Raw genomic sequence first — 25,878 nt, forward strand, 5'->3', positions numbered from 1 at the left:
TATATACAATTTTTATACTTGGCTAGCATTTAAAATGTTAGGTGCTGTTCCACATCAGAGGTTCCTGCCTGTCAGTCTGAAGGGAATCCATTACTACACATCTCTTGCGCTTATTCAAAGGTTTTTGGATTTTGCTTTTACTTACTTAAATAACCACTATTGCTTGCTGTGGAAAACATTACAGAAATGTAGTTGTAGTACAGTAAGAGATGATGACAGGGAGAATCTTTCCAGATTGTGAGATTAGCTGATAAAATCACCTTGAATATTTGAAGGTTAAAAATAAAGACTTTTTTTTTTTACACTGTGAAAGTTTCTCATCTATTAAAAGTGATATCTTACTCAAGACACTTTGATCAGTGACAGGGTTTATAGGAAATCTTAATTTTTTCCACATCCCCATAAATTTTAAAGCCATTCTTCAATAGTCAGTATATGGTATTAGAAGGTATAAATACATGTTGAAGAGGAGGCACTTGGTGTGAAGCTATTAAGTGATATTGCTTATTTTCAAAATAAAATAAATGAGACAGACCCAAATTATGCTTTTCTTCCGATGAATTTGAGATTCAGTGAAGAAAAATGCACCTGATGAAAACACAACTGAGGAATGGAACACTCATACTTTGCAAGCAGTATTTAGGAAAAAGAACACAAGAAATTAAATTATCAGAATTTTATTTCTGTTACAAATTATCACAATCACAATTAATATAAAACAGAGAAAGCACTGAGGAGACTTGACTGTTAAGATATATGATTTATCAAGGTGTAAAAGCCTCATCCAAGACTACTACTAGAAAATCTGTGACCGTATATTAGAGAAAACATTTCTACGCATCAAACACCAAGTGAAAGAGAATAAGCAGCATAGTATAATTGACAGGGATTAACACACCTTCATGTTATACAAGTTTCTGAAGGAAATGGAAGTTGGAGTAGCATTTCTACCCACGAGTCTTGTTTTGAGTAGACTTGTTTACAATTAGCTATTAAGAAAAGCTTCAGCATAAAACACCAATCTTCATTTTAACTTATCCATGTTGTTCATACATTAGACAAGCTATTTCCAAAAGCATTTAAATTCTAGTCATGAGACTTCACACACTCTCTCTTACACTTGCTGCATAAGGCAAAACGAATCACTAAAAGGAACATGAGGCTGCATTATTGCTTTGTAACAGGAACTTAGATGAAAATTCTTTATTGAGCTCCAAATAAAACATTGTTGCATCACTGAACAACTAAGAGTTTAAATATACAATTATTTTAAAAAGTGCATAATAATATACACTTTAAGGCTTTAATACAAGGAATAAAGAACAGGGTTTTCATACTCCGTAGCCTGTCTCGTTGTTGTCTAGGCACACGGATAAGTACAATGCTCTAAGCAGTCCATAATTAACATGGCAGAAGTTCCTGAAAAAGAGCAAAATATAATTTGTTTGTATACATCCCGAGACTACCAATATGAATTCTCTGAAGACTGTCAGATTATAAGCAGTGGGATCAGGCAATTATACATATAATAAATGCATGCAGATTTATGGAAACCATTGCAGAAACTATCATTGAAATTCAGTGCAAATGTGATAAAAAGGCAAAGTAATGATATGGTTAATTATAATCATTAACATTACTCATTTGACCAGTAAGACACAGAAATTGACCAGTGTCAGAACACAAAATCCTACTAGAATGGATAAACACTTCTAGGTTACTTTGTCCCAATAAAAGAAAGGCTGCCTTCTACATTGATTTTTTTTTTTAAATTTAGGGATCTTTTTAGCTTATTTTTCCCTTTCTTCAAAACATAATGGATTTCTTTGCATAGATTACTCCAAAGGAAAAACAAAAAAACCCCCAAAAAACCCACAAACCAGACATGCAATAGCAGAACACAATGCTAGTGCATGTTATTTCAGAAACTGTCACGAGAAGTTTTGTACTGCAAATATGTAGTTTCTAAGAATATCTAATAACAGCTGTTTGAACGGATGTAGCTTATTGTACACACGTGTATAGGACATGAGAATTGGTACAATTTGGTTTTCTGAACAGGTATGGAAACACATTTTCTTAGGAAAAATAAGGTGTATCAATGTGGAACATTGGAAAAAGGAAGACTTAATGGATTTAAAATTCATACTACTATCATGCTCAACATATGCAGACCTTTTTCTTAGATATATCAAATTTAGATCTTGCAACTCATTAAAAGAACAAATAAAATTGGAATAGAATGGTTAATTTTTCTGTCAAGGTGGGCCACAGCTACTTAATTGAAGCATCGTATGGCCACAGACTACTCCATCTTCTGTCCGAAGCACGTCTGGCACATGGCCAAAACAATCACTTCTGACCATAGGATGGGTTGCTCGTAGTCAGGAGAGGAATTTTCTTTTAATTTACTCATGTGACCTGCAACATCCAGTCAAGTGACATCCTGTCACACAACAGCCTCTACATGATTTGACAGTAACACACTTTTTTTCCTCCCCAAAAAGGGAACCTGGAACAATTTAAGGGTTTATAGGACTTCAGGGCAGAGTAGCAGAAAAGTGGCACAAATGCATGCTGATACATTTATCCTCCATATAGGAGGCACTAAGGAAAGATGGCCTAAAAAAAAGTTGGATAAATTACAGAAGGTTGAATTCACTTCTGATTCACTTATTCGTCTACTAGCCATCCCTGCTACTAGATATTTTAGTTTCAACCCATCAAGTTTCATCACATATGGTTAATATAAAGCTTCATATTTGCAAATAAAAACTTGTTATCACTTATGTAACTCATCATATTATGTGATTTAAGATGTGAACAGAAATAGAGATTTGGCCAATTCCATTATAAATATTTTAAAAAGATATTTATATACTCAGTTTTGCCATAGCAGTTTTAGCAGCTGGTATCAAATCTTTGCCCTTTGAGCCCCAGAGGGCAGAAATCTTCTCCAAGCTCTCCTAACCTTAAAAGGGTCCTTTGCTTTAAATCTTTAAAATACTCTCAAAATTGTTCTAAAGCATTTTTTAAGTACAAAAAGTTCCTTTAGCCTGTGACAGGAGTCTCTTAAATTTACTGTGGTATACAGAGGCAGTGCAACATATGCAATATTTTAAAGTATAGAGCTCTATTTATCTAAGTCATGTCAACTAAAGGCATTAAGATCATGAGGTTAGCAGGAAGAATTACCATTCCAAGTAGGAAATAAAGAAAAAATCTGTTCTATTTAAGATATACACAATCTGAGCATAAATACAGTTGTTAAATTATTTCTTATTATATATATTTAATTCACCAGAAACAGTAGAGCTAGGTATTCTTCAGCTAATGTTTCTCAGTGGACTTGTTCTCCTTCATTTGTGCCAAAAATCAGTCTGCTCCTTGTGCAGAAATGCTTGACTTAGAAAATCATTCTACAAAATACTTTCTGTAGCTTTGGAAAACCATTTTAGACACGTTTGCTGACCAGATTAGAGCTTTAAGTTCCCATTTGAACACTACTAGCATAAAATTACATTAATTTTCTTTCATCTTCCTCTGTCCAATGAAACACTTAATTGGTTGAAATGTTGTCAAAGCTACTTACACCTTTCAATAAACAAACAGCCAGGGGACAGTGTCCACACACTGGGACAATTTAATGTCCTGTTTAATGATAGTTTAAAACTAAGACTTTTCCCACCAGAATTGAACAGAGTCAATGATTTTTGCTGGCCTTCAGCTCAGTACCTGTAATCATTACATAAGTTAAAGCCTTGGGTATAAAGAATTAAGGACCTGATCAAAAGCGCCATTATTTCTCTAATAATTTCACAGATGAGTAAAGATACCTACCAAAGCATCAGAAGATTAAGGTTTTAGTTCTCTTGGCTGTCCAAGGAGGTGGGTTTCCTGACAAGAGAAAAAAGATAGTTTTACTAAATTTCAAAGACTTTCAAATAAAAACTAAAGAAAACAATGTAAACTATAATTAATAGAAACTTAATGATTAACAAAAAGCTTTAGACAACATTTGTAATGTTTAAGTTACTAGAATTTATGGAAAAATAATATATTACAAATTATTGGTTATGAGGTTTTACAGTTGTTTAATAGGGAATAGTTTGTCCAAATTTAACTAGCTGAGCTAAGGCTTTTTAGATTACTAATACAATTAAATGTTTTAAAATGAGAATTTAGGTGTCCTTAAGGTCTTTCCTACATTCTAAAATGAAACTTTCTAAGTTGTAGCCTCCCTGTTTTTATTGGTTATATTAAGATAAATTGAGATTAAAATCTTATTTGATTATTTACCTTTGCAAATGAAGACCGTTTTAAGGGTTACACATCCTCTGCCTCTGACGAAAGCGACCTCAATTAGTCAAGTCAGAAAGTCTTTAAAAGCTTTGTGTTTATTGCTTCCAGCACGGAGCGAGGTGGTCATTAACGTACCAAAATTCTCATAAAAATTCCAAAGTTGCACTAGTGAAAAAATGCTCAACAAGATGAAAACTAGTCACATCTTTTTCAGAAAATTCATTAGCTATTTTAAACCATTTTTAACAAAAATATTTTGATTTAATGTGGCACTCAAGCAGATCCATACCATTTGGATACTTTAAACAGCATTTATATCTACTGTGAATATATATATACATTTAGGTTTATACCATTTTTTAAAGAAGTTGCGCAATGTTTAATATGAGCCTTTTATGCTGATCACTGTTAAACGTATTTCTCCCTGTTTACTACTATTTATGAAGTTTTATTATAAGATAAAGCATAAAATTAATCTCACACACACTGATTTTCTTTCAAAAGTTTATTTAGTATCAAGCAAGGGTAAAACTCTGCTTAACACTACAGAACATTTCAAGACTTGAGTTACAAAATACGACATTATTTGCATTTGTAATTTGCTTCCCTTTTTACGCATGTTTGCAAAGAGAAAAACTAGCAAATGGCTGAAAATAAAAACTAAAAACTAAATTGTTGAAAACCTTTAAAATAAAAGGTTACGCTTATGTTAAAGAATGGACTAACATATTTAGTAAACCTATTTTTTGTTTAACACTAGTTAATCAAAGGTTATTTTTTTGATGACCTATTTTTTCAAATACAGTTTGGAAATAACAAAGTTCCTTGTTTTACATATCTTTATGTCCAGGTTGTTCTTTCAACAAAATATTTTAAGTTCAGTCCATCCATTCAGATTTTTAAGCGCTTTCATTTAATAAAAAGGGATTGTTCATAGAAAAAATTACTTTGAACAGTATACAGGACTGGTGGAGATTGGATATTTCACAACATCAGACAGTACAATCAGTATCTGGCATATGGCTGGTCTCTGTAGACTCCTTTTGTCGTCCTTGCAGAAGGTGCCTTGTGTCTTGAGTTGGTCCATTCTTCTTGCCCTACAAGAAGGGAAAATATAGTGAGACCCCTTCCAATGTTCTCAGATGCCGCACTTATTTTTTCCTTATTTAATTGTGAAATAGATAGCGACATTTACTGAAACCAAGGTGTACAAAGCGAAGTCTTACACTTCAATCAAAAAATCTGGGTACAACGCATCTGTACGAGCTACCCCACAATGCTTTTTCGGCACATAACAGCAGGGAGCGTGACAGGCTAATGGCCTGTATTTAGGGCTCTGGCATTCAGCTGGACCTGCTTGTTGTAGATACACAGAAATGCCAGCTATAGTGGCAGACCTACAAATAATTATGCTAGGATGAAATGAATGGAGGATATGAATTATGTATAAGCAAATAAGCTACCCTCAGAAATACGTTTCTTTGCATCAGTACCAATTTAGGCTTAATTCAAATATGCAATCCAGTAGTGAAAAGTCTCAAGTAACTCTACAAATACCTGTGGCTTCTAATAATCTAGGGGCAATATTCAACTTCACTGTAAACATACACTTCCTCTAAAACACAAGAAATAGGAAGGCAGATTATAAAAAAATAAAAAGGGCAGGGGAGATTGCTTGTTTGAATTTTGACAACAAAGTAAGTTTGTGAAAAGCTTGTGCTGTATTTAATGCCTCATAATCCTACCACATTTTAGCGGTAATAAATATTAACAAAATGTAGCAAGTATTGTCTTAATAAATGAGAATCAGACCTACTGTGCTACACATTTACAACAAAAGAGAAGACACGGGACCAAATGCAGAGTATAATGAAACCATAGTTAGGTACACTTTAATCAAGTAAACAAATCAGAGTACTGCCCCTGAGAGAAAAAAAAATGAAAAAACCCCAAAAGCAAACACACCTGAAAACAGTGTATGTGCTTCCACATCTACTCTTGGAGAATTGCCCTGCCCTAAGCAGACAGGTGTTCAAGTGAACCCAATGCACTCCAGAAACTAAGGGTGGAATCCAAATGACTAGGTATGGTAATCTAAAATGTAGGCATCACTTTATCCGTCCTTCTAGTCAATTAAAAAAAAAAAAAAGTCAAAGAACCCCTGCACTTCTTTGAATGGTAAGGTAACTTCCTCAGACAGTAGATATCTGAAATTAGGTGACAAGAATCCCGTAAGTCAAGGGTCCAAGTTTCACAATCTCTTCATAGAGGTCTCATCCTAGCTACTTTATTTTTAAAAATTTAAGCGGTTGCCTGCAGAGCCTAGGTTATTATCATACCGAGGCATCCTGGCCTGTATCAGAACTAGTGTGGCCAGCAGGAGTAGGGAGGTGATCGTGCCCCTGTACTCGGCACTGGTGAGGCCGCACCTCGAATCCTGTGTTCAGTTTTGGGCCCCTCACTACAAGAAGGACATGGAGGTGCTGGAGCGTGTCCAGAGGAGGGCAACGAAGCTGGTGAAGGGCCTGGAGCACAAGTCTTATGAGGAGCGGCTGAGGGAACTGGGGTTGTTTAATCTGGAGAAGAGGAGGCTGAGGGGAGACCTCATCGCGCTCTACTACTACCTGAAAGGAGGTTGTAGCGAGGTGGGTGCTGGTCTCTTCTGCCAAGTAACAAGCGATAGGACAAGAGGAAATGGCCTCAAGTTGCGCCAAGGGAGGTTTAGATTGGACATTAGGAGAAATTTCTTTACTGAAAGAGTGGTCAAGCCTTGGAACAGGCTGCCCAGGGAAGTGGTTGAGTCACCATCCCTAAAAGTATTTAAAAGATGTGTAGATAGAATCATAGAATCATTAAGGTTGGAAAAGACCTGTAAGATCATCGAGTCCAACCGTCAACCCAACACCACCATGCCCACTAAACCATGTTCCTAAGTACCACATCTACACGTCTTTTAAATACTTAGATGAGGTTGGACTCTATGATCTTAGAGGTCTTTTCCAACCTTAATCATTCTATGATTCTATGATTCTAGGTGGTCAGATCATTTGCCTAGGAGGTAAAAGGAACAAGTTCAAATTTGGTGTATGGCTGAAAGAATTAAACTCAGGCAAGTTCCACAGGAATCTGGTAACAGAGTAACATACACAAGAAGCAACCTTTTGTGCTTCTTCATCACACAGAAAGCAAGGCTTATATTAAGCAAGGAAAAGAACCCTAGCCTAACAGTAAAGGTAGGTGGCTGAGGGGTAAGAATTAAAAATATCCTAGCTTTTAAGCACCGCTGCAAGGAACTGTTTAAATGTAAAAAGCAGTCTTGGTTACAGTTTAAGGGGAATACTTCCTTCTTTTCAAGCAATTGGTCAAATCAGTAGGGTAAAGAGTCACCTTACTTTTTACCAGTTTTCATTTTGCTGCTGTTCAGGGCTCTGAATCCTAAAAATACTGATATTCTTCCTACATCCTCTGGATTGGTGGCACCTGAGCTTCTCAGAGCAGGAAAAGTTCAGGTACTTCCTGGGAAACTGAGTTTCCTCCTGGCCAGCACTAGGCAAGTATCTGCTCACTATGCAGTCTTATGAATTTTAGTCCAAGACACCTAATATTCTTTACATACTGTAAGGATGATTATTAGCATCTAACTCTGCATTTAAGGATGTACTTGAGGGTCAGACAGTTAAGAAATAAAGTGTATAACTATTTATTTGTATGTGCAAAAAACTTCAGTGGCTGTAACACATAATCATTCTTCAAGTTACTTATAGTTTTCCTCTCAACTTGAGTAAATACATCACTTAATATTCTGAGTGGCTGTGCTTTGATAAATAGAAAACCAATGTTAAATGCAAAAGCAATGAAAAATCCATATTTTCAGCCTTAAATACTGCAATCCACATTTTTCCCCATCAGTCAACTCTATCTACATTAAGCAGTTTCATACATTTTTTTCCCCCAATTTTGCATTCATGAAATAGTCTTAGAAATATCAGGCTTATAATGGTAAACAGTTTATTTTAATGCTGAAATAAAGATTTAAGCTGTATATCTATCAAGACCAATTGAAAGTGCTGGGGGACAGAGGAATTTGAAGTGACCTCTTCTTTTGATGAACTGACTTTCACCTTAAGCAAAATAATTAGTTTAAGCAGATGACATTGAACAAACTTCTGTATTAGGTGCATTTATCATAACAACTTAGTTGAGGTTATTTTAGTTTTCAGCAGGAAGCGCTTCCAAATGGAGTTCAAGAAATATACCATGGAAAATTTTAACTAGAACACTACAAATCACTGAAGCATCCATTACCCAGAATCACAACTCTTTTACACTAGGTACTAACAATCCTCAAATGTTTGAGATTTGAGTGATCTAGATTATATTTCTCTGATCTCTAACCGGAGATTTAACATTTATCCCTTAAGCAAAGGTGCCTTTTAACATGCTTTATGCTGCTAATCCGGAACAGATTTCTTTAATTAAACCTGTCACTACCACACTTCTAGCTTAAAAAAATGTGATCTTTACCCCTAGCATATGTTTTTTGCTTCATTATGTGTTGTTTTGTCTCCATATGAGTAACCCACTGCCCTCATGTCTATTAGCTACCTGAAGTACTTTCATAACCTTTACATAATGACTTCCTGCTTGATTTCCCAAGACTGATGCATGAAAATGAACTAATACAAAAAGACCATACAAGTCTAAAATGCACTCAATTTGGCCCTGATTCAGCTGAGAACTTCAGCATATTCTTACCTTGTACCAAGTTTCAATGCCAGTTGTGCCGCACTAGAAGCATTTGCTTTCAGCTGCAAACAGCTCCTGAAAAAAGGTCCTACACCCCCATTTCTTTCCTTGAATCTCTTTGAATGTGACAAAAAGGGTACTTGCAGCATGATTTAGGTTTTATTTTTTTATTTCTTTGATTTTAGTTTCATATGACTATGTTAGCTAACAGACCACATAAACCTCCTTCAGTATCTTCCTCAATAACCACATGAGGAGCTCTCTGACAGTGCAGGAATCCCTGAACAGTTGTTAGCCACTGCAGAACTGACGCTTGCCTTATGGAAATTCTTCTGATTATCGTTTTTCGAGAGTCTACTGCTGTAGTCATTCAGCTCATAAAGCTACTCACCGTAAGAGTCATATGTTTCCTCACTCAGTCCGTGACCATAGTCATAGTAATCTGCTCCACTGTCCAGGAGGAGGGAAATAGGAAGAAGAAAGAGAACAAGAAACAAAGCAGTTACATTTTAAGAAGCAATGCTTATCATTACACATTCTATCTTTGAAAAGAAGAAAGCTTAAAGGATGTAGACATGCCCGAAGGTGAGAAAGGGAAGCATTCATGTGACACAATGACAGCTTAGGTCCTGTTTGTTCATTAATAAGAAAAGAAAATAAACCCTATTTACTTCCATTTAGGATTTTTTTCATCGCTGAGCCCCTGCTCCACAGTGTTAAATGTGGATGTGGGAATTTTATATTTATAATTATACTTATAGATGGGAAGGTTGAAGATTTTATAAGACCCAATGAAAGAAGACTAGGACGTGTAGGTACTGAACCCAATTCCTTTGTCTTATAAACTTCTTTTCATTACCTACTGTTGCCTAGTAAAATTTTGTCTTTGCATCTTTAAATTCACTGATAAAAATGCAATAAAGGACAAGCAATTTCCTGATCAGGGGGTTATTTAGTTTCTATACATGTACAGGTTCCAGTGTCTTCAAAACAAGATAAATGTACATATATGCAAATGCTATCATTTTAATAGGCAGACAAGAAACAACAGGAACTTAAAGTTAAAAGCAGAAATCTACAGTCATTAGGATTCCCAAGTATGTATGAATACCATAACCATAGCCTAAACCAGTCTTCCATTTCATAATGGCATTTCTATTTGTATTAAGACCACTGAATGGAAACTGAAGGACAAGCCTTATTACATACTATTTTTCCATTATGCTTTCATATTTCATATAAGTATAGCTATATATAGTCTTTTATATAATTGACAGAACAAAAGTCTATTAGACATGTTTGTAGGACATCAAAAGCAAGTCTCAATTGTTTATTTCCGTCTCTTTCTAACCACAGCCAGACCCAGTGCTGACAATATTTGGAAAATACTCTACAAACTGATGCTACCAAGTCATTACCTTCTGAGTGAGAAGGAAATCGCTTTAATATGTGATCACTAGCAAGTAATTACTAATATTGACAAAATGTTTCTAACATTAGATTGTTAACAAAATAAAAATCAGAGAGAAAAGGCAATTTATAGCCTTAACGTGAATTAGCAGGTAGAGCATTTAAATAAAACAAATAACACATCACAATTACTTCTAAACTGACACAAGACAAAGATAATTTGCTGTGTTTGGGTTCTTTGTGTTTGAGGGGGGGCAGTTTTGCAACTAAAAAGTTTTAAATACCACAAAATAATACAGGCCAGAAATAATACAGTTCTGGTGTGTGCAAATGCATATCTAAAAAGTGTGGATGAGTATCTGTTATTGCTAGTATAAGGCTTCCTTAACAAAAACTTAACCAGAATTCACTATGAAGACCCACAAAAAAAAAGTATCTGTATACAACCTAAATGTTATCTGTGGTTTGTCAGTCCATGTGATGAGGACCCCAGAATAACAAGGGCAAAGTTTGAAGCATAAGGAATAACATAATTTTGCCCTGCAGCAGTCAGTGATAAAACAGCCTTTAATCTGACAACCAACTTAAAAGTAACATTCAACTACCCTTCCACACAGTACTTGATTATTTATTTTAAGGCTGCCATCAAGTTTAGAAGCCTATAGCAGCTGAGCCCTATCCCCATATCTGCCAATCCTGTCAGAATGACTTTTGCAGGATTTTATTTCATAGACCTAAAGTACCTATTAAACAAAAAATGACTCATTTTACAGGGATAAACTGCAAAACGAATAAACATCAGAAAGGAAAAATCTTTTATTTATACTAAGAATATATCATGACCCATCAAAATTAATAATCTTTCCAAAAAAGTACAAGTTATAATGTGAAGTAATGTTGCCTAGTGCAATTCAATACACTCTACTCTGAGCACTTTCATTTGTGCTCTGTGAACAATGCCAACACGCTCTCAATTCAACTGTATGTTAAACAAATGCAAAACTTCAGATAAGACAACTTAAAGACTATGACCCAAAGAAAAGGGTACATACAGACAGCTGTAAGGAGTTCTGGGTAAAAAAGAAAACATTAAAAAGATTTTTTTTTTTGTTTCAGCTGTAACAGTTTGAATAGCCCATGGAGTTCACAGCCAAAACCAAGATATCTCAGGGTTTTTTGGAGGAATTACAGAAAAATCTAGTATCGTGTATGAAGTTACAGCTTACAGAACTGTATTTTCTTCAAAGCAATCACCTGCTAAAAGGAAACTTAGTCAAAGGAACCTGCAATATCAAACTTCTTTGTAAATTGTACCTTTGAACTCATTAACTGAGACAGTGGAGGTAAATTCTATTGTGAGTAATTAAGTAGCTATATTAAATAAATCTTCCTGTGGACAGCAGGTATGACATCAATTTTTGTTTTAAAAGCATCCTTGACTTTTTGTTTTAATATATGTTCTCTGGCATCTTAGCATTCTGACTGAAGACTATTCAAACTCTGTATTTCCCTTTAATGGATTTATTCTGGAAGGGAAACCCTTTTTTCCTACTCCTTTCATTTCCTCTCAGAGAAAAAAAAGCAAAAACACAAAACAGGTTCGTTTTCTTTACCTCATGTGCCTCCCTTTACCTTTCAGAACAACGTAAAAAACATACCATGGATCCCTTCCTTTTTAACCCAGCAAGACTAAACCTCGAGTCTGCTTTGAGTTTGTATGTTTTAAGATGTGAAATGTCTTCTTGAGGCCATTTTCTTCAATTTTCTTTTCTTAGTTTTTCCTTACTTCTCCAGTTGCCTGCAAGTAGATTCTCTCTAGCAGCTGATGAGGGCAGTACCTGAAAATTCTGTGGTGTCTACTTTGTAGATGGATAATTGCATTAAGTGGTATAGTCAGGCGAGTTTTCAAGCATTTTCCTAATCATCAAGTAAACAGTATAAGTGCAATCAACACTGGAGTATCAAATGTGAATCAGATCTTGTACATATAGAGCCCTTGCTTATATCTACTCATATTTAACTTTCGTATTCCCATTCCAGCACAATGTCTTTGGGCTGACAAGAGAGAAGACAGATGGCAAAGAAATAAATGCTTTGATTTTCCATGTCAACAGAAAAACCTGGAGCCACCTAATGGTATGGAAGGATTAGCAAACAACAATAAACTTAAGTATGTCACTTCTAATTGCTGAGGGCTGGGCATTAATCCTACAATGCTTAGAGGAAGTGTGAAGTGAGGCTTAAGTAGTTTAAATAAGGCCAGGGGGAAGTGCCTGTTTTCTCTGTTCAAGAAACAGCCTGAGATAGAGAAGAGAAACCTCAGATTTTAGCACTGCATCACTAATGAAGTAAAGCCTTAGAGGAGCTTTTTTATCTAGTAAAACAGAGGACTGGAAAGCTTCCTGCCATTTGTCTAGAACCACTGTGCTATGAGAAATGTCTTAAAATACTTTAGAGGTATTCAACATAAACCTTCAAAGGCCTTGTGGAATATGACCTGAATTTCTCAGGCTTTTCTGCTAAGCTGATCGTTTCTGAAAGTATCTTGATGAACCATAATAGAAGAACAAGTCTTTATGAAAAAACCAAATAGCAGTAACTGCTTTTAACATGATGGTTAAGTCTTAAGGAACTCTTACCTTTTATACTATATTAACTATTAGCTTATTCTGTCTAGCGATGCTGGAATATCCTCTTGGGACAGATATTAACAGAATGGTAGAGTTTCAACCTAACTCTCATGAAGATAATCAGAATAGGTCATCAGAGGTTATTTTTGGGACAATCCTAGAACAGGCACGTCAACCACAGAGTGCAAGTGTTCTACAGTATTTTCAAAAAATGCATAAAGGTAGTCAAAATATATCGTGATTAATGAATGTGATTGCCACGGCTCTTTAGATTTGATACAGTCATCTTCTAGAATCAGCATTATGCCATTTCTGTGTTTGAAACAAAAGTAGTATGGCAGGGAGCCTGATTGCTAAGGGGAGAGTAAAAGGTCTCTGGTTGAAAGCTTCTAGTTTACTGGAAAAGCCCAGGCTTAAGCACTGACAAGCCTGGTTACTGTGTTTATGCACTGAGTGAACAAAACCTTCTTCCTCTTCAGTGATGAAAAACAGCTTTTGCAACCAGTTCAGCTTCTAGTAATGCTTACTAGGGAAAAATGGAAAAAAAAAAATCTGCTTTTTCTTTTGCATTTTGGTATCACAAGTAATTTTGGGACTGATCCCTTTAGACAGAAGCCAGGGCAGTTTCAGAAAGTGAGGAAAAAAAAAAATCTTCGAAACACGAAGGGTTCTTTTTCTGTTAAGTAGCTCCACGTGTCACCTTTGTCCTTCTACACAGAGGTTGCACAGAACAGCGAAGTAGACAGAACAAACGAGGATCCCTCTAGCAAGAGATCTTGTATGATAGATCCTGACTGATATGATCACATCTGAGCAGAACTTTTCCACAAGGACAAGCCTCTTATCATTCCTACCAGATCTTCACACTCAGCTGCTTCTCGTATCAAAAAGCATCTGTCAACAGTAAACAGGAAGAAGTGTGTCCCAAATGTTATAGTCAAGACAATAATCACTGTACTGAAGCTTCTCATATCTCCATAATTGTCTTGAACATTGAGTGGAGTATCTGTTCTTAATGCTTCTGTGGATCAGAAGCATTATCCTGCTTACAGCAGGATAGCATAAAACCGGGGATATCAAGAGGAGATCCACATCTTTTCTTGCGTCTAGCACAAGGATTTTTATTTTATGTCCAGTTCTGGCACTTCTTAGCAAAAGTTTCTTTGGTACATACTCTCATCCCTGCATCTCAGTTTATGTCTGTAAAACAGATAATGATCTCAGAAAGCAACAGAGACCCGTATGTGAAAGCTTCATAACATACAGAGAAATGATGCAATCTTCCTTAAATTATATCCTATTGTACTCTCATATGGTAATACAAATAGCAAATCTACTTCCTATAATCTTAAAAGATGACCAGAGTGCCCCCTCAAGGATTCCCTTAGCTATCACTATTTAGAAATTACTTTTTATGGCAGAAATTGTAATAAATTTCACTTCTGTAGAACACTGAAATGCCTTCAGAGGCATCTGCATTCTGGTGACATCTACCAGGCACAGAACTATGTCTATCTACATATTTCTAGCAGAACTCTACACATTTCCCTAAAGCTAACAGTTTTACCATCTGAAATGTCCAGTTATTAGTGTTTGTGAACTCATTCAGTCTTTTTTTCTCCCCACTCTACTCCCATGAGTCATCCCTCAAAACAGGAAAGGTAAATGGCAAGTAGCAGAGGTGACTGAAGCAGACAGAACAAATAAGGCTTCCTTTCAGGAACAGCAGCAGCAGGGACCTATGGCTTTACCTTGAAACTATGAATAGCATACAGCAACAATCCATTCCTAACACGGGAAATGCTAAATAAAATGTCAAAAATCCACTAAAATCAAACAAGAAAGCACCAGCAGAAAAACTAAAAATTCAGGCTGTGTAAACATCAGCATTTTGGTTTGGCCAGTGTATTAGAAACCAAGCCCCGGTGTCCTGTTTTGGCTGGGATAGAGTTAATTTTCTTCCTAGTAGTTGGTACAGTGCTGTGTTTTGGATTTAGTATGAGAAGAATGTTATAACACACTGATGTTTTAGTTGTTGCGAAGCAGTGCTTACACTTGTCAAGGACTTTTCAGCTTCCCATACTCTGCCAGGTGCACAAGAAGCTCAGAGGGGACACAGCCAGGACAACTGACCCAAACTGGCCAAAGGGATATTCCATACCACACTGACGTCATACACAGTATATAAACTGGGGGGAGGTGGCTGGGGGGCAGCGATCGCTGCTTGGGGACTGGCTGGGCATCGGTCAGTGCGTGGTGAGGGGTTGCATCACTTGTTTTTCCTGGGTTTTGTCCTCTTCTCTTACTCTCTCTCATTGTTTTCCTTTTCATGACAATTTATTATTAGTAGTAGTATTAGATTTTATTTAAATTATTAAACTGTTCTTATGTCAACCCACAAGTTTTCTACTTTTGCTCTTCAGATTCTCTCCCCCATCCCACTGGGGGGGCAGGGTGGGGGAGAATGAGCAAGCGGCTCTGTGGTGCTTGGTTGCCGACTGGGCAACCAATGATGACTCCCAGCCATCCCCAGATCACATCTGTCTGGATTGCAAAGCAGTTTGTGGGAAGTGAACTAAACTGCTATCAGACTGTCTTGGTTTCGGCTGGGATAGAGTTAAAATTTCTTCCTAGTGCTGTGTTTTGGATTTAGTATGAGGAGAATGTTGATAACACACTGATGTTTTCAGTTGTTGCTAAGTATCTTGTCAAGGACAACTACCCTCCCAAGACTGGGAGGAGGGAACACAGCCAGGACAGCCAGCCCAGCTGGCCAACGGGGTATTCCATACCATGTGACATCATGCTCAGTATATGAATGGTAGGCGTGATCCAGGAAGTACCGATCGCTACTTGGTTATCAGTCAGCGCAGGTGGTGAGCCACTGCATTGTGCATCACTCATTTTGTATATATTATTTATTATTATTATTTTCTCTTTTCTGTTCTATTAAACTGTCTTTATCTCAACCCACGGATTTTTTTTTCCTCACTCTCACCCTTCCGATTCTCTCCCCGCCCCGCTGGGGGCAGGGGGTGTGTGTGTGTGCGAGCGGCTGCGTGATATTTGGCTGCCTGCCAGGTTAAACCACAACAGTTCTTTTTGGCGCCCAACATGAGGCACTTAGGGTTGAAATAATGATAGATCTGACCAAAGCATGTTAAGGCAAAATTGTTATAAGCATTCATTATATTGATTGGTCACAATGTTGATGTATTGGCTGTCAAAGTTGTGGGGCTGGCTCTTAATGTTGCAATATGTAATACCTTGCTTGCAGTATATGTTCCCGGTTGTGCTGTTTATTGCTATTCAGAACTGGGCCAAGATTATCATTTTGCTGTTGTTTTATGATGTGATACAACCAATGATTTTAAGTCTAATCTGGTACCTGTACTCAGTACTGCCGTCACCTCTGTATGTCGGGAACCCCTCTTAGAAACTATTAGTAATTACACTTCTTTCCCCTCGGAGAATGAATCTAAGAGGGAGACAGGATGGGACACTTTGTCCAACTTGTTCATCTTCCCTTCCATAACTTCAGAAAGTCCTTTTTCTTCTATCCTCTTCATAAATACATCCACAATATTCCCTGAGAATTTTGAATATCCCTGGGATGTTCAAACAAGCATGACCATGTTGCTATGTCTCCTGAACGTGGTTCAGGTCTTGTTTAGGGTTAAACAACTATTTAGGAATATTGTCCAGAGATCAACCCTGGCAACAGACACAGTGGCTACTCAAACCCCCACGACAGGCACTGCAGGTACTTCAACCCCCACGCCAGGCACTGTGGCTACTCAAACCCCGGCAACAGTCACCACAGTTACTCCAACCCCTGTGACAGGCGCTGTGGCTACTCAAACCCTGGCAACAGTCACCACAGTTACTCCACCCCTTCACACAAGGGGGTTCTCCCAGGAAAAATGCTGGATACTGTCATGGTTTAATCTGGCAGGCAGCCAAATACCACGCAGCCGCTCGCTCACTCCCCCCGCCCCCCTCAGTGGGGCAGGGAGAGAATCAGAAGGGTGAGAGTGAGGAAAAAAAAATTCGTGGGTTGAGATAAAGACAAGTTTAATAGAACAGAAAAGAGAAAATAATAAATAATATATATAAAATGAGTGATGCACAATGCAATTGCTCACCACCCGCGCTGACCGATAACCAAGTAGCAATCGGTACTTCCTGGATCACGCCTACCATTCATATACTGAGCATGATGTCACATGGTATGGAATACCCCGTTGGCCAGCTGGGCTGGCTGTCCTGGCTGTGTTCCCTCCTCCCAGTCTTGGGAGGGTAGTAGCTTGGTAGCTTCCTGGAGGGTAGTTGTCCTTGACAAGATACTTAGCAACAACTGAAAACATCAGTGTGTTATCAACATTCTCCTCATACTAAATCCAAAACACAGCACTAGGAAGAAATTTTAACTCTATCCCAGCCGAAACCAAGACACAGACAAAACTAAAATGGATGTCTTAAACTATCCAGGTGTGTACCAAATATGTTCCAACTGCTAAATGGAGAACAGAGATGTGAACCAACATGAACATTAACATTGGAAAAAGATGTGTTTTTTCCCCTTTTCCTCCAAACAGATAATACTCAGGACAGTGGAAGCAGCAGAGAATAATGAAGATCTGACAGGTATCAGTCAAAAATCTTTAGATTATCCATTGCAATACTGGAAAGAGCTGTGGGTATTATTCCATCTAATTCTTGGTTATCCGTCTTGAGTCCTGCATAAGATGATGTTAGAGATCCAAGATGATGTTACTTGTCACAGATTGGAGTACAAGACAACACTGCCTCTAATACATCATCATCCACAAAAACTGCACAGACGGTATGTCACCATTCTGTCATTAGAAATACTACTCAGTAAGATATACATCATACCTTCTTGTCTTTCTAATTTGTTGAAGGAATAGTACAACTTTCATCATTTTCTATAAATTTGCTACCCTTACTCATCAGTTGAAATTGAAGAGCATTTGAGAGAAAAAAATATCATTCCATCCCAGTTTTATATGATTATAATTCAAAAACAATAAAAGTGCCAGCAAGGAATGTATTTGGTTAAAGAGATTATATTTAACTGTTTTCAGGGCTGCATAATCATAAGCATCTGACAGATCTTAAAAGCAATGTATTACCATGTTTGAGATCTTCCCTGTGCTTCTCTAGTGCCCCTTACACAGGCAGGGTTCAAGCGTAGCCTCTCCAATTAAAGTAAGGCAGACCTCTTCCTCTTGTGTTAAAGAATTCAATCCACTTAACTGCTAAGACTTGTTTGCTGGGCTTATGTGGGCTCTACTACTTTTATGAACATGTATGTTCCAAGCACATTGCACCTGACAATTATACCACGATAAACCTCAAATTCTGATGGTTACTAAACTGTATTTTTCATCGTCTGTTAACTGAATAATGTGCTTAAAAGTAGAATTTACAGCTCCCAGTATTTCTTTTAAAATAAAATACAAGCGGGAGAAAAAAATAAGACCAAATTTAAAGTTTTCCTGCAACCATCTCCCTTTTCTAAAGTTGCCCAGTTAAATACGTATTTCCTCACCAATGGAAAGAAGCAAGATTTTTCTTCCCTTGAAAGCAAAACCAGACAGGATAGTCTAAGAGAAAAAACTGCAATTGTCAAGTACTGCTAGTAAGCAGACATAGTATGTTGACTGTCAACGAGCAAAATAGTGTCAAGTCTTCCTCTACAAAAATGTGTTTTCTGACAAAAATATGTTCTGAACTGATGAAATCTGATTTCTCATGCCTCTCCCATTCAACTAGACATTGGCTTCCAAGAAAGCGTGAGTTTCCAGTGAAGTTCCTTCTCCACCCCACACCAGGGAAAATAAATCTTCCTTATATATATTCTTCACCGTCCACTGCAAGCGTGAATTTATGATGTCCTTTCTCTAGTCATAGAGAGACTATGTGGTCTCTCTTCCTTATCGTGGTATCTCTTAATGAAACTGGTAGAAATTTTATTATGCAAGACATTTGAAAAGTTATTTCTAAATGAATAACAACTTCAATTTGTAAGATTTGGAAGCCTGATTATCCAAGTTGTGTCTCCAAAGACAATACATCTAGCAGCACGGCTGCAGCATCCTGCTGAGGCCTAGCAACTGGATACTCACCTTCCTCTTTGTAACCTCCATCATCCAAGCTTCAAGTACTCTTTTTCTTGAAAACATACTGTAATTAAATTGAAGCCCTCAAATAATTAAGGTATTTTTAAGCTATGACTAATTCCACAAGTTACCATTTAAATGCTATATCATAGTTATATTTCAAAAATATTCACTGTTAATGAGTTTTTCTTTCTATTAAGGACTTTTTAAAAGATCTTATTTGACCTATCCATTTCTCATGTTTTCACCTGTGTAATAAGTCAAGGAAAAAATTCTAAGTCCTAACAAATACTCATCCTCTTATAATTATATTGTGGTAATTCAAGCACCCAGTTTAAGCTGCTGTACAATCACCTAAGTAGAATTAAACCCGTCATGCAAAATGGATAATCTAATTTTATGAAAGAATTCCTTTTTTGGATTCCTCAAATATTTAAAATTTCATGTTACTACTTTTTGTACTACTATAACACCTCTAAGTTTTCTCCAACAGGTCTCTCTATTTTTAAACGCATTTTCACTTGCTTTCTAAACATTGAGGCATAGTCATAAAGTTTAATAGCAAAGCCATGAAGAAAACCAAAATTATTTTTTGTATCTAAAAAGCATTTTACTAAGTATAATTAGTACAAATTAAAAGTAATCCTAACATTTCTTAAATAGCGAAATAATCTACTAATGTCAACACGATGAGGATTCTAAAAACCTTTTCCAATTTTATGAGTGCAGCATGTGATATACTTGTGTTAAGATTAATTTTTCCTTTAAAGATAAGTTTCTTCCATCATTACACTTGAATTGCCTTAGTCTTATTCTGGTTTAATGATATTTCAGACCAGATTTCTGTATGCTAGACTCAGAAATAAAACTATCTTGCTATCGGGGCACTTCTGCATATTTTATCTTGTCACATTTTAACAGGTAACAAAAAAGGAAAATGATCTATCTAAACCTGAAGAACTAGATCTGAAAAACTGCAGAAAATAATCTCTTCCACTAATATGAGTGTAAAAATTAAGCAGGAAACCACATGGCAGGGATTTTCAGTTAAAAGATACATTAGCTTGTTTATGCTAATGCTTCTGAGGCTTTATTTGCGCAGAATTATAACCTCCAATAAAGCTCGGACATACCAGGTGTTCATAAGCAACAACAATTGCAAAATACTAGCTATTCGCACCACCCCCAGAAATCAAACTGTTATGGATTGATTTGATTTATAAGTCAGAGCATGAAATATAAACAGCTACTAGCATTAAAATCCAGAGAATTACATCTTGAAAAGCTACAGTAACAGACACTGTTTTGCATATAATGCATATTTATACATCCTGGAAATGCATGATTGCTGACAAACTTAACAATGTAAATTTAAAACACTGAGCATCACAAACAAAATGTTAGCAATTAACTTTCAAATACCAATAGCAACACCTCCAGAAGCCAATTTCAAATTCATAGACTCAGCTCTTCATGAAAATCCTTCTCTTATAAACAGCAATGTCGTCATCTCTTGTATGACTGCTAAGCACAGTTTCAGAATACATCTGAAAATTTGAGTTCCTAGTGGAAAATGGGGAGGGTCTTGCCAAGAACTACATACTAGGAATCAGCTTCTCTCAAAACTAAGGTGCCTCTGGAGTGGCACAAAATCAGGGATGTAGAAATTTGAAGGATTTTAGCAAACCTATTTAGTTGTATTATTTAGGCATCAGTCGAACAACGGCCACTGCCAGATTTCAAGGTGGTTTTATTTTAGTCCCTTTTCAACCTGATATCCAGTTACATAGTTCTTAAGTAACTACCACAAGCTACGAAACAAATTTCCTCAAACCTTTTAAATCACGGGGTCTTTTTGCATAGTCTTCCCTACTTTAAAGAAATTTTATGTCTTGAATCAATCACCGTTGAAATGAGTGGTAAAGAATAAGGCCTTACCGCATGGCATTTGTAACACTGGGTTTTCAACATGCTTAGGAATTACCACATGGACAGTTATCTTTTTATGCTTTTAGATAAATAATTTAAAATAAAGTTGCAGCATGTACTTCTCACTTCCCAACACATTAACCAATAAACACAGAGTGAACTAGAGGCACTGAATAAACAGGTATTCTGAAGAGAATTTGCCAATTCCCTCAACTGAGATTAGCTTGACTGGATGGCTCTAAGGTGTACAGGCAACTTACAGGTATTGGAATGTATCACGTTTTGGTATAATTTGACATGGTAGCAATTTTTGTTAGGTATGCAAGAAGAGCAAACGAGAAACACTGTTTAAGCCAATGGCACAACGGTTGTTGCCGAGAGAAATCTAGAGCATTAGTAAGTGCAGAAACCAGAAAACAGCACAGAAAGCTGTAGACAATGCCAGCAATTACCTTAAGTCCTAATATCTCCCCTTTTATCTCAGTGTTTAGATTAATTTCTCCTGCAACGGAGTGAAGGTGAGATCACCAAGACTGAAGACCTAAACCAGCTTTCAAATTATAAATTCTAATTAAACACAAAATGACTACATTACTACATCAATGACTTACTACTTTTGCCCCTAAACAGACACAGGCATATAGTTATACAAACTATTCCTTTTATAGTTGAAACTGCTGATCTGTTGTAGGTAAGAAAAACCTACAAAAAGCTAGATAAAAGCAGGTTTTTTTTTCAGGAAAAGAAGTATCCCGTTTTAAAAACTAGCAGACAAGCCTAAAGAAGTTATTTGAAACTTCTGAGTGCCATGAAGCAGACAGATGGGGTTCTCCACATTTTTTTGTACTACAGTAACTGTGTTAGCCATTCTCTCTCGATAGTAAACTTAAAAGCACACAGTAAACCTTTAATGTTGTTGGAGAGGTAACAAACCCACAGCCCCCCTTTCTCAGCAACCTTGTCACATAATCTGAATTTTAGTAACAAACCTCATTCTTTGGCATGTTAACTCTCTGCAGCATCTGTCACTGCTATGAATGGTTGATCATAAGTACCTCTGTAGTCATCTCAATGCTATTAAGCAGATGGCAGCGCTAAATCCGAATGATGTAGTACATCTCCCTGGTGGACTTTGTTTCCATACACTACCATTATTCTACAATTCCTCAGTGATAAATCTTATGTATTCTAGAGAACATTAAACAGTGAACTGACAGTGCCAATTGATTTATTAGCATCCATTTCCCTTTGCCCTATTATTGTCTTCGCAAACACTTGTGCAGATCATGTATGGAGCCACTAAGGGACAAAAGCACTTTTGCTCAATTTGAAACATATTTCAGAGATTTAAAATAAATAGAATTTTTCTTCATGCTGAAAATGTTTAAACTGATCTACAAATTTAAATGAAGACCCAACTAAATGCTCCTGCTTCCTCCACAATATTCTTCTCTGAGTTTTCGTAATAAAATTGGTCTAGCATTAACATCAGGCCATTAAAACACCCGCTACTTTCTGCAGTAAATCCAAGTAAAGGATTACAGTTCTAGAGAGATCTGGGGAAGTCCTTTAAGAGTCCTTTAAGCTAGGCTATGTAAGTAAGCATGCATATGCACTGGTGAGGGGAGCTGACAAATCTACATGCATCTGACATATGAAAATATCGGCACCAGCAGTCACATGAGCGTGGTTTCACATTTGTAACTCACGTTCTACCATAAGATCCCAAAAAGGTTTTTGGCATAGAACTGCACATGTTAAGTTACTACATAGGTATGTAGAAGAAATTTTATGAAGGAATTACTGACTGCATAATGTGAGATCTGCCCTGCATGACAGAGTAACATTCAGCCTAGTCGCACTGCTCTCCTTAGCTAGGCATTGAGTATCGACCATAGATGATCATGGCTTTTGACAGTGTTATTATGCTCTATTAAGGTAAAACTGTCTCGGTTGCTTTAAGTATTTGCCAGCCTTTGGTTTTTCAGAAACTGAAAAATATTTTGTTAAATAAATTTTAGATTGCTTTGTTTTTTTATAATAATACTGAACAGCCCAGTTAATTAACCACCCCAGTTTATACTGGTAAAAACATCATCTAACAATCCTCTGCAAAAAACTAGACGTATAATTTAGTCAGTTCTCTTCTAAAAATCAGTTAAGGTATCTAGTCAAGTTCAGTACAGCTCCAAGGCATATTTAAGTCTTTTTGACCATAAAAAATAATTGTGTTAAAAGACATCCTGAAGCACTATTTGGGGCTTTGCTGCACAAACAAAAACTGTGGATAAAAAAATATTTTAAAGGAAAACTATTTTTCATAGGCTTATAGGGCATTAAGGTAGATGAGAACTTGAAGGAAATTTTGATGTTTCTCTCCCTATTAGTGCTGTGACAGGTTTTAACTAAAGCTTAAGATTGCCAAGCACAAGCAAGGATACAGTCTCACAGGATGTCAAATAAAATGCCATTACACTTTTAAACACACATGATTTGGTAGCAGCAAGCAATTAGGTTACAAAAAGGAAGAACTGCTATTCTTCATATCTGAACACATCACCCATTCTAGTCCATCTCAGATTTGGCCATTTCTGGGAAATACACTAGAAACATCAAAATTAAAAACAATAAAGGAGAGTCATGCTGTGTTGTACTGAATGGTCAAATTTGGAGAATTTCCATCTTAACAGAGGAATCACTAAAATAAGCAAAAACTTTAAAAACAAAATGAGTATTTCAACTGTCTCACTGTACCACACATGTACATTGTACACACAAAGTACACTTGTGAACATTAACCAGGTTTGATGAGGTGCAGGAAGAGGGTTTATATCCTGAAAATCTACTGCGAATAATTTAATGAGCAAACCCATCTTTTCAGTTTACTAGCTATTTCTCGAATTTCCTCTTTAATACACATCATTAATATCACAATCTTTTAGAGAAAATATCAGAAGACATACTAGAAATACTATTACTTTTTAAGATTACTACTTTCAGCTTACAACAGGAAAGAGGAAAAGTTATTTACACATGCTAGTCACTAAATGATGCATTTTCAACACGTGAATGCCCTCTATGCGCAAATGTATTTTCTTTCCATGCTTTACGAGGGCAAAATATCAAGAATGATGTAAGGCTAAACTATGAAAACAATACACTTTTCCCTAATTTCCTTCACAGTAAGGACATTGTCATGCATCTAAATATGATAAGTATCTCTTAGTGGTTACAAAATGACATTTTGCAATATGGGCTACCCTTTGATATTCAGATTAAAGATAGGAATGCTGTTCTAGGTAGCTCAGATGGCTGTTTATAGTTATTATGTTTTGCCTGCCAATACAATCCTAAAAATCTTTTTGCCAAGCCAGAAAATATGCCAGAAAATGAGTGTCGATACCCTGTGAGAAATATACAAGTGAATCATTTCTTGTTTTCTTTTACCATGCAGCACTTAATAAAATCAGGGGAAAAAAATGAAGTAATCATTCAGAAGATAATGAATTCAACAAAATCTAACAGCATATGTATTGGTAAAATGTACAGGTAAAATACAAAGCAGAGCAATCATTTCATGAAGTATCTTCTTCCAGACTGGGCTAAGCACGTGCACATATTATATCTAAAAATATTATATATATTCTTACGTATCAGTCCTTTACAAGAGCAATTTCATTTCTTGGGAGATCTGCTTTTTGCTAATTTTAGTTCAAAGGAAAAAACTTAGTGAAAATGTTCTTAACGTGGAAAAAAATCAAATCCAAGTAATGTTTAGTTTTGGCTCAGGCAAATGATTTTGTAATGAAGTCCAAATGTTTGTGTGCAATAAACCCATTTACCAACACTAGAAGCAGTAAAACAGAACAGAATTACCAACATAAAAGTTGAGGACTATTTCGGTAATTTTCTTTCTGGAAAAAAATCCATTACCAGCAGCTGCTCTCTAAATGAACATCCTACAGAGCCTCATATTTTGAAGGTCCTACACCGCTGGTTTCTTAAGTCATATTATTTTTATCAATTTTCAGTAGCTTACAAGACTCTGTAGGAGCCAAGTATCAGACACAAAGGTATTTTCATTATGTTAGTTCTCAACAATAATGACACTTGAACTTTCCACTAAGCTTTTTCACATTGATTAAATTGTTTGGCACAGGAAAATATTCATTTATACAACAAAATTTAAGTTGGGTGTGTCAACACTACAGCAAAGCAGATGTCTGGTGTAAACAGCTTTGTTCTCAACTTTGCTGTGAACAGTTCTGTACTATTTTAGATAAGGCTACATTGTAAAAAAAGTCTTGAATATTTAGCAGAAGGTAAAACAGTCTAATCAGTATCTATTTATCAACATCATAATATCCACTAATATCCTCCCTTCCTGTTTTCTTTTCCCAGAGGGCAAGGTTTGAAGCTCTAACCACTCCAAATAACCAAAGCAGAAATGCAGAACTAGAGCATTTTGCTTTACTTTACCATTTTCTCAACAGTCTCGTTTCAACCATTTGAAGCTTATTGCCATAAAAGTTTCAAGAAATTCTCAGTGACATTACAAAATCTACTGATCAAACTAGGAATGGTTGGTCTAAGAGAAAGAGAGTGAGAATAAATTACAACTTAGTAAAAGGTGCACAGAAGGTCCTTTCCGGACATGCACATTAGAAATACTTAATAGGGGGGATGATCAGCCAAGCTGCTAAATAATGTGTCAT

At 36.4% G+C, this 25,878-nt stretch overlaps 1 protein-coding gene across 4 annotated transcripts in view; it reads right to left on the minus strand.

Annotated features, from left to right (window-relative positions):
• Nucleotides 1–662: 662 nt before the first annotated feature.
• The window catches only part of KHDRBS3 (KH RNA binding domain containing, signal transduction associated 3), a 104,965-nt gene continuing 79,749 nt past the window's right edge, over nt 663–25,878 (minus strand). For 2 of the 4 annotated variants that reach the window (XM_075141121.1, XM_075141119.1), the window contains 4 exons: nt 9,440–9,498; nt 5,250–5,399; nt 3,841–3,897; nt 663–1,419 (listed from right to left, as the gene is read on the minus strand). In XM_075141121.1, the coding sequence (XP_074997222.1) occupies nt 5,308–5,399; nt 9,440–9,498 (151 nt within the window). In that variant the 3' untranslated portion in view covers nt 663–1,419; nt 3,841–3,897; nt 5,250–5,307. Of the gene's footprint in view, nt 1,420–3,840; nt 3,898–4,792; nt 5,400–9,439; nt 9,499–25,878 lie in introns of those variants that run through there. The other 2 variants (XM_075141120.1, XM_075141122.1) reach the window with 1 other exon arrangement.

Source organism: Calonectris borealis, chromosome 2 (assembly GCF_964195595.1).
Source record: "Calonectris borealis chromosome 2, bCalBor7.hap1.2, whole genome shotgun sequence".
NCBI classification, from domain to species: Eukaryota; Metazoa; Chordata; class Aves; order Procellariiformes; family Procellariidae; genus Calonectris; species Calonectris borealis.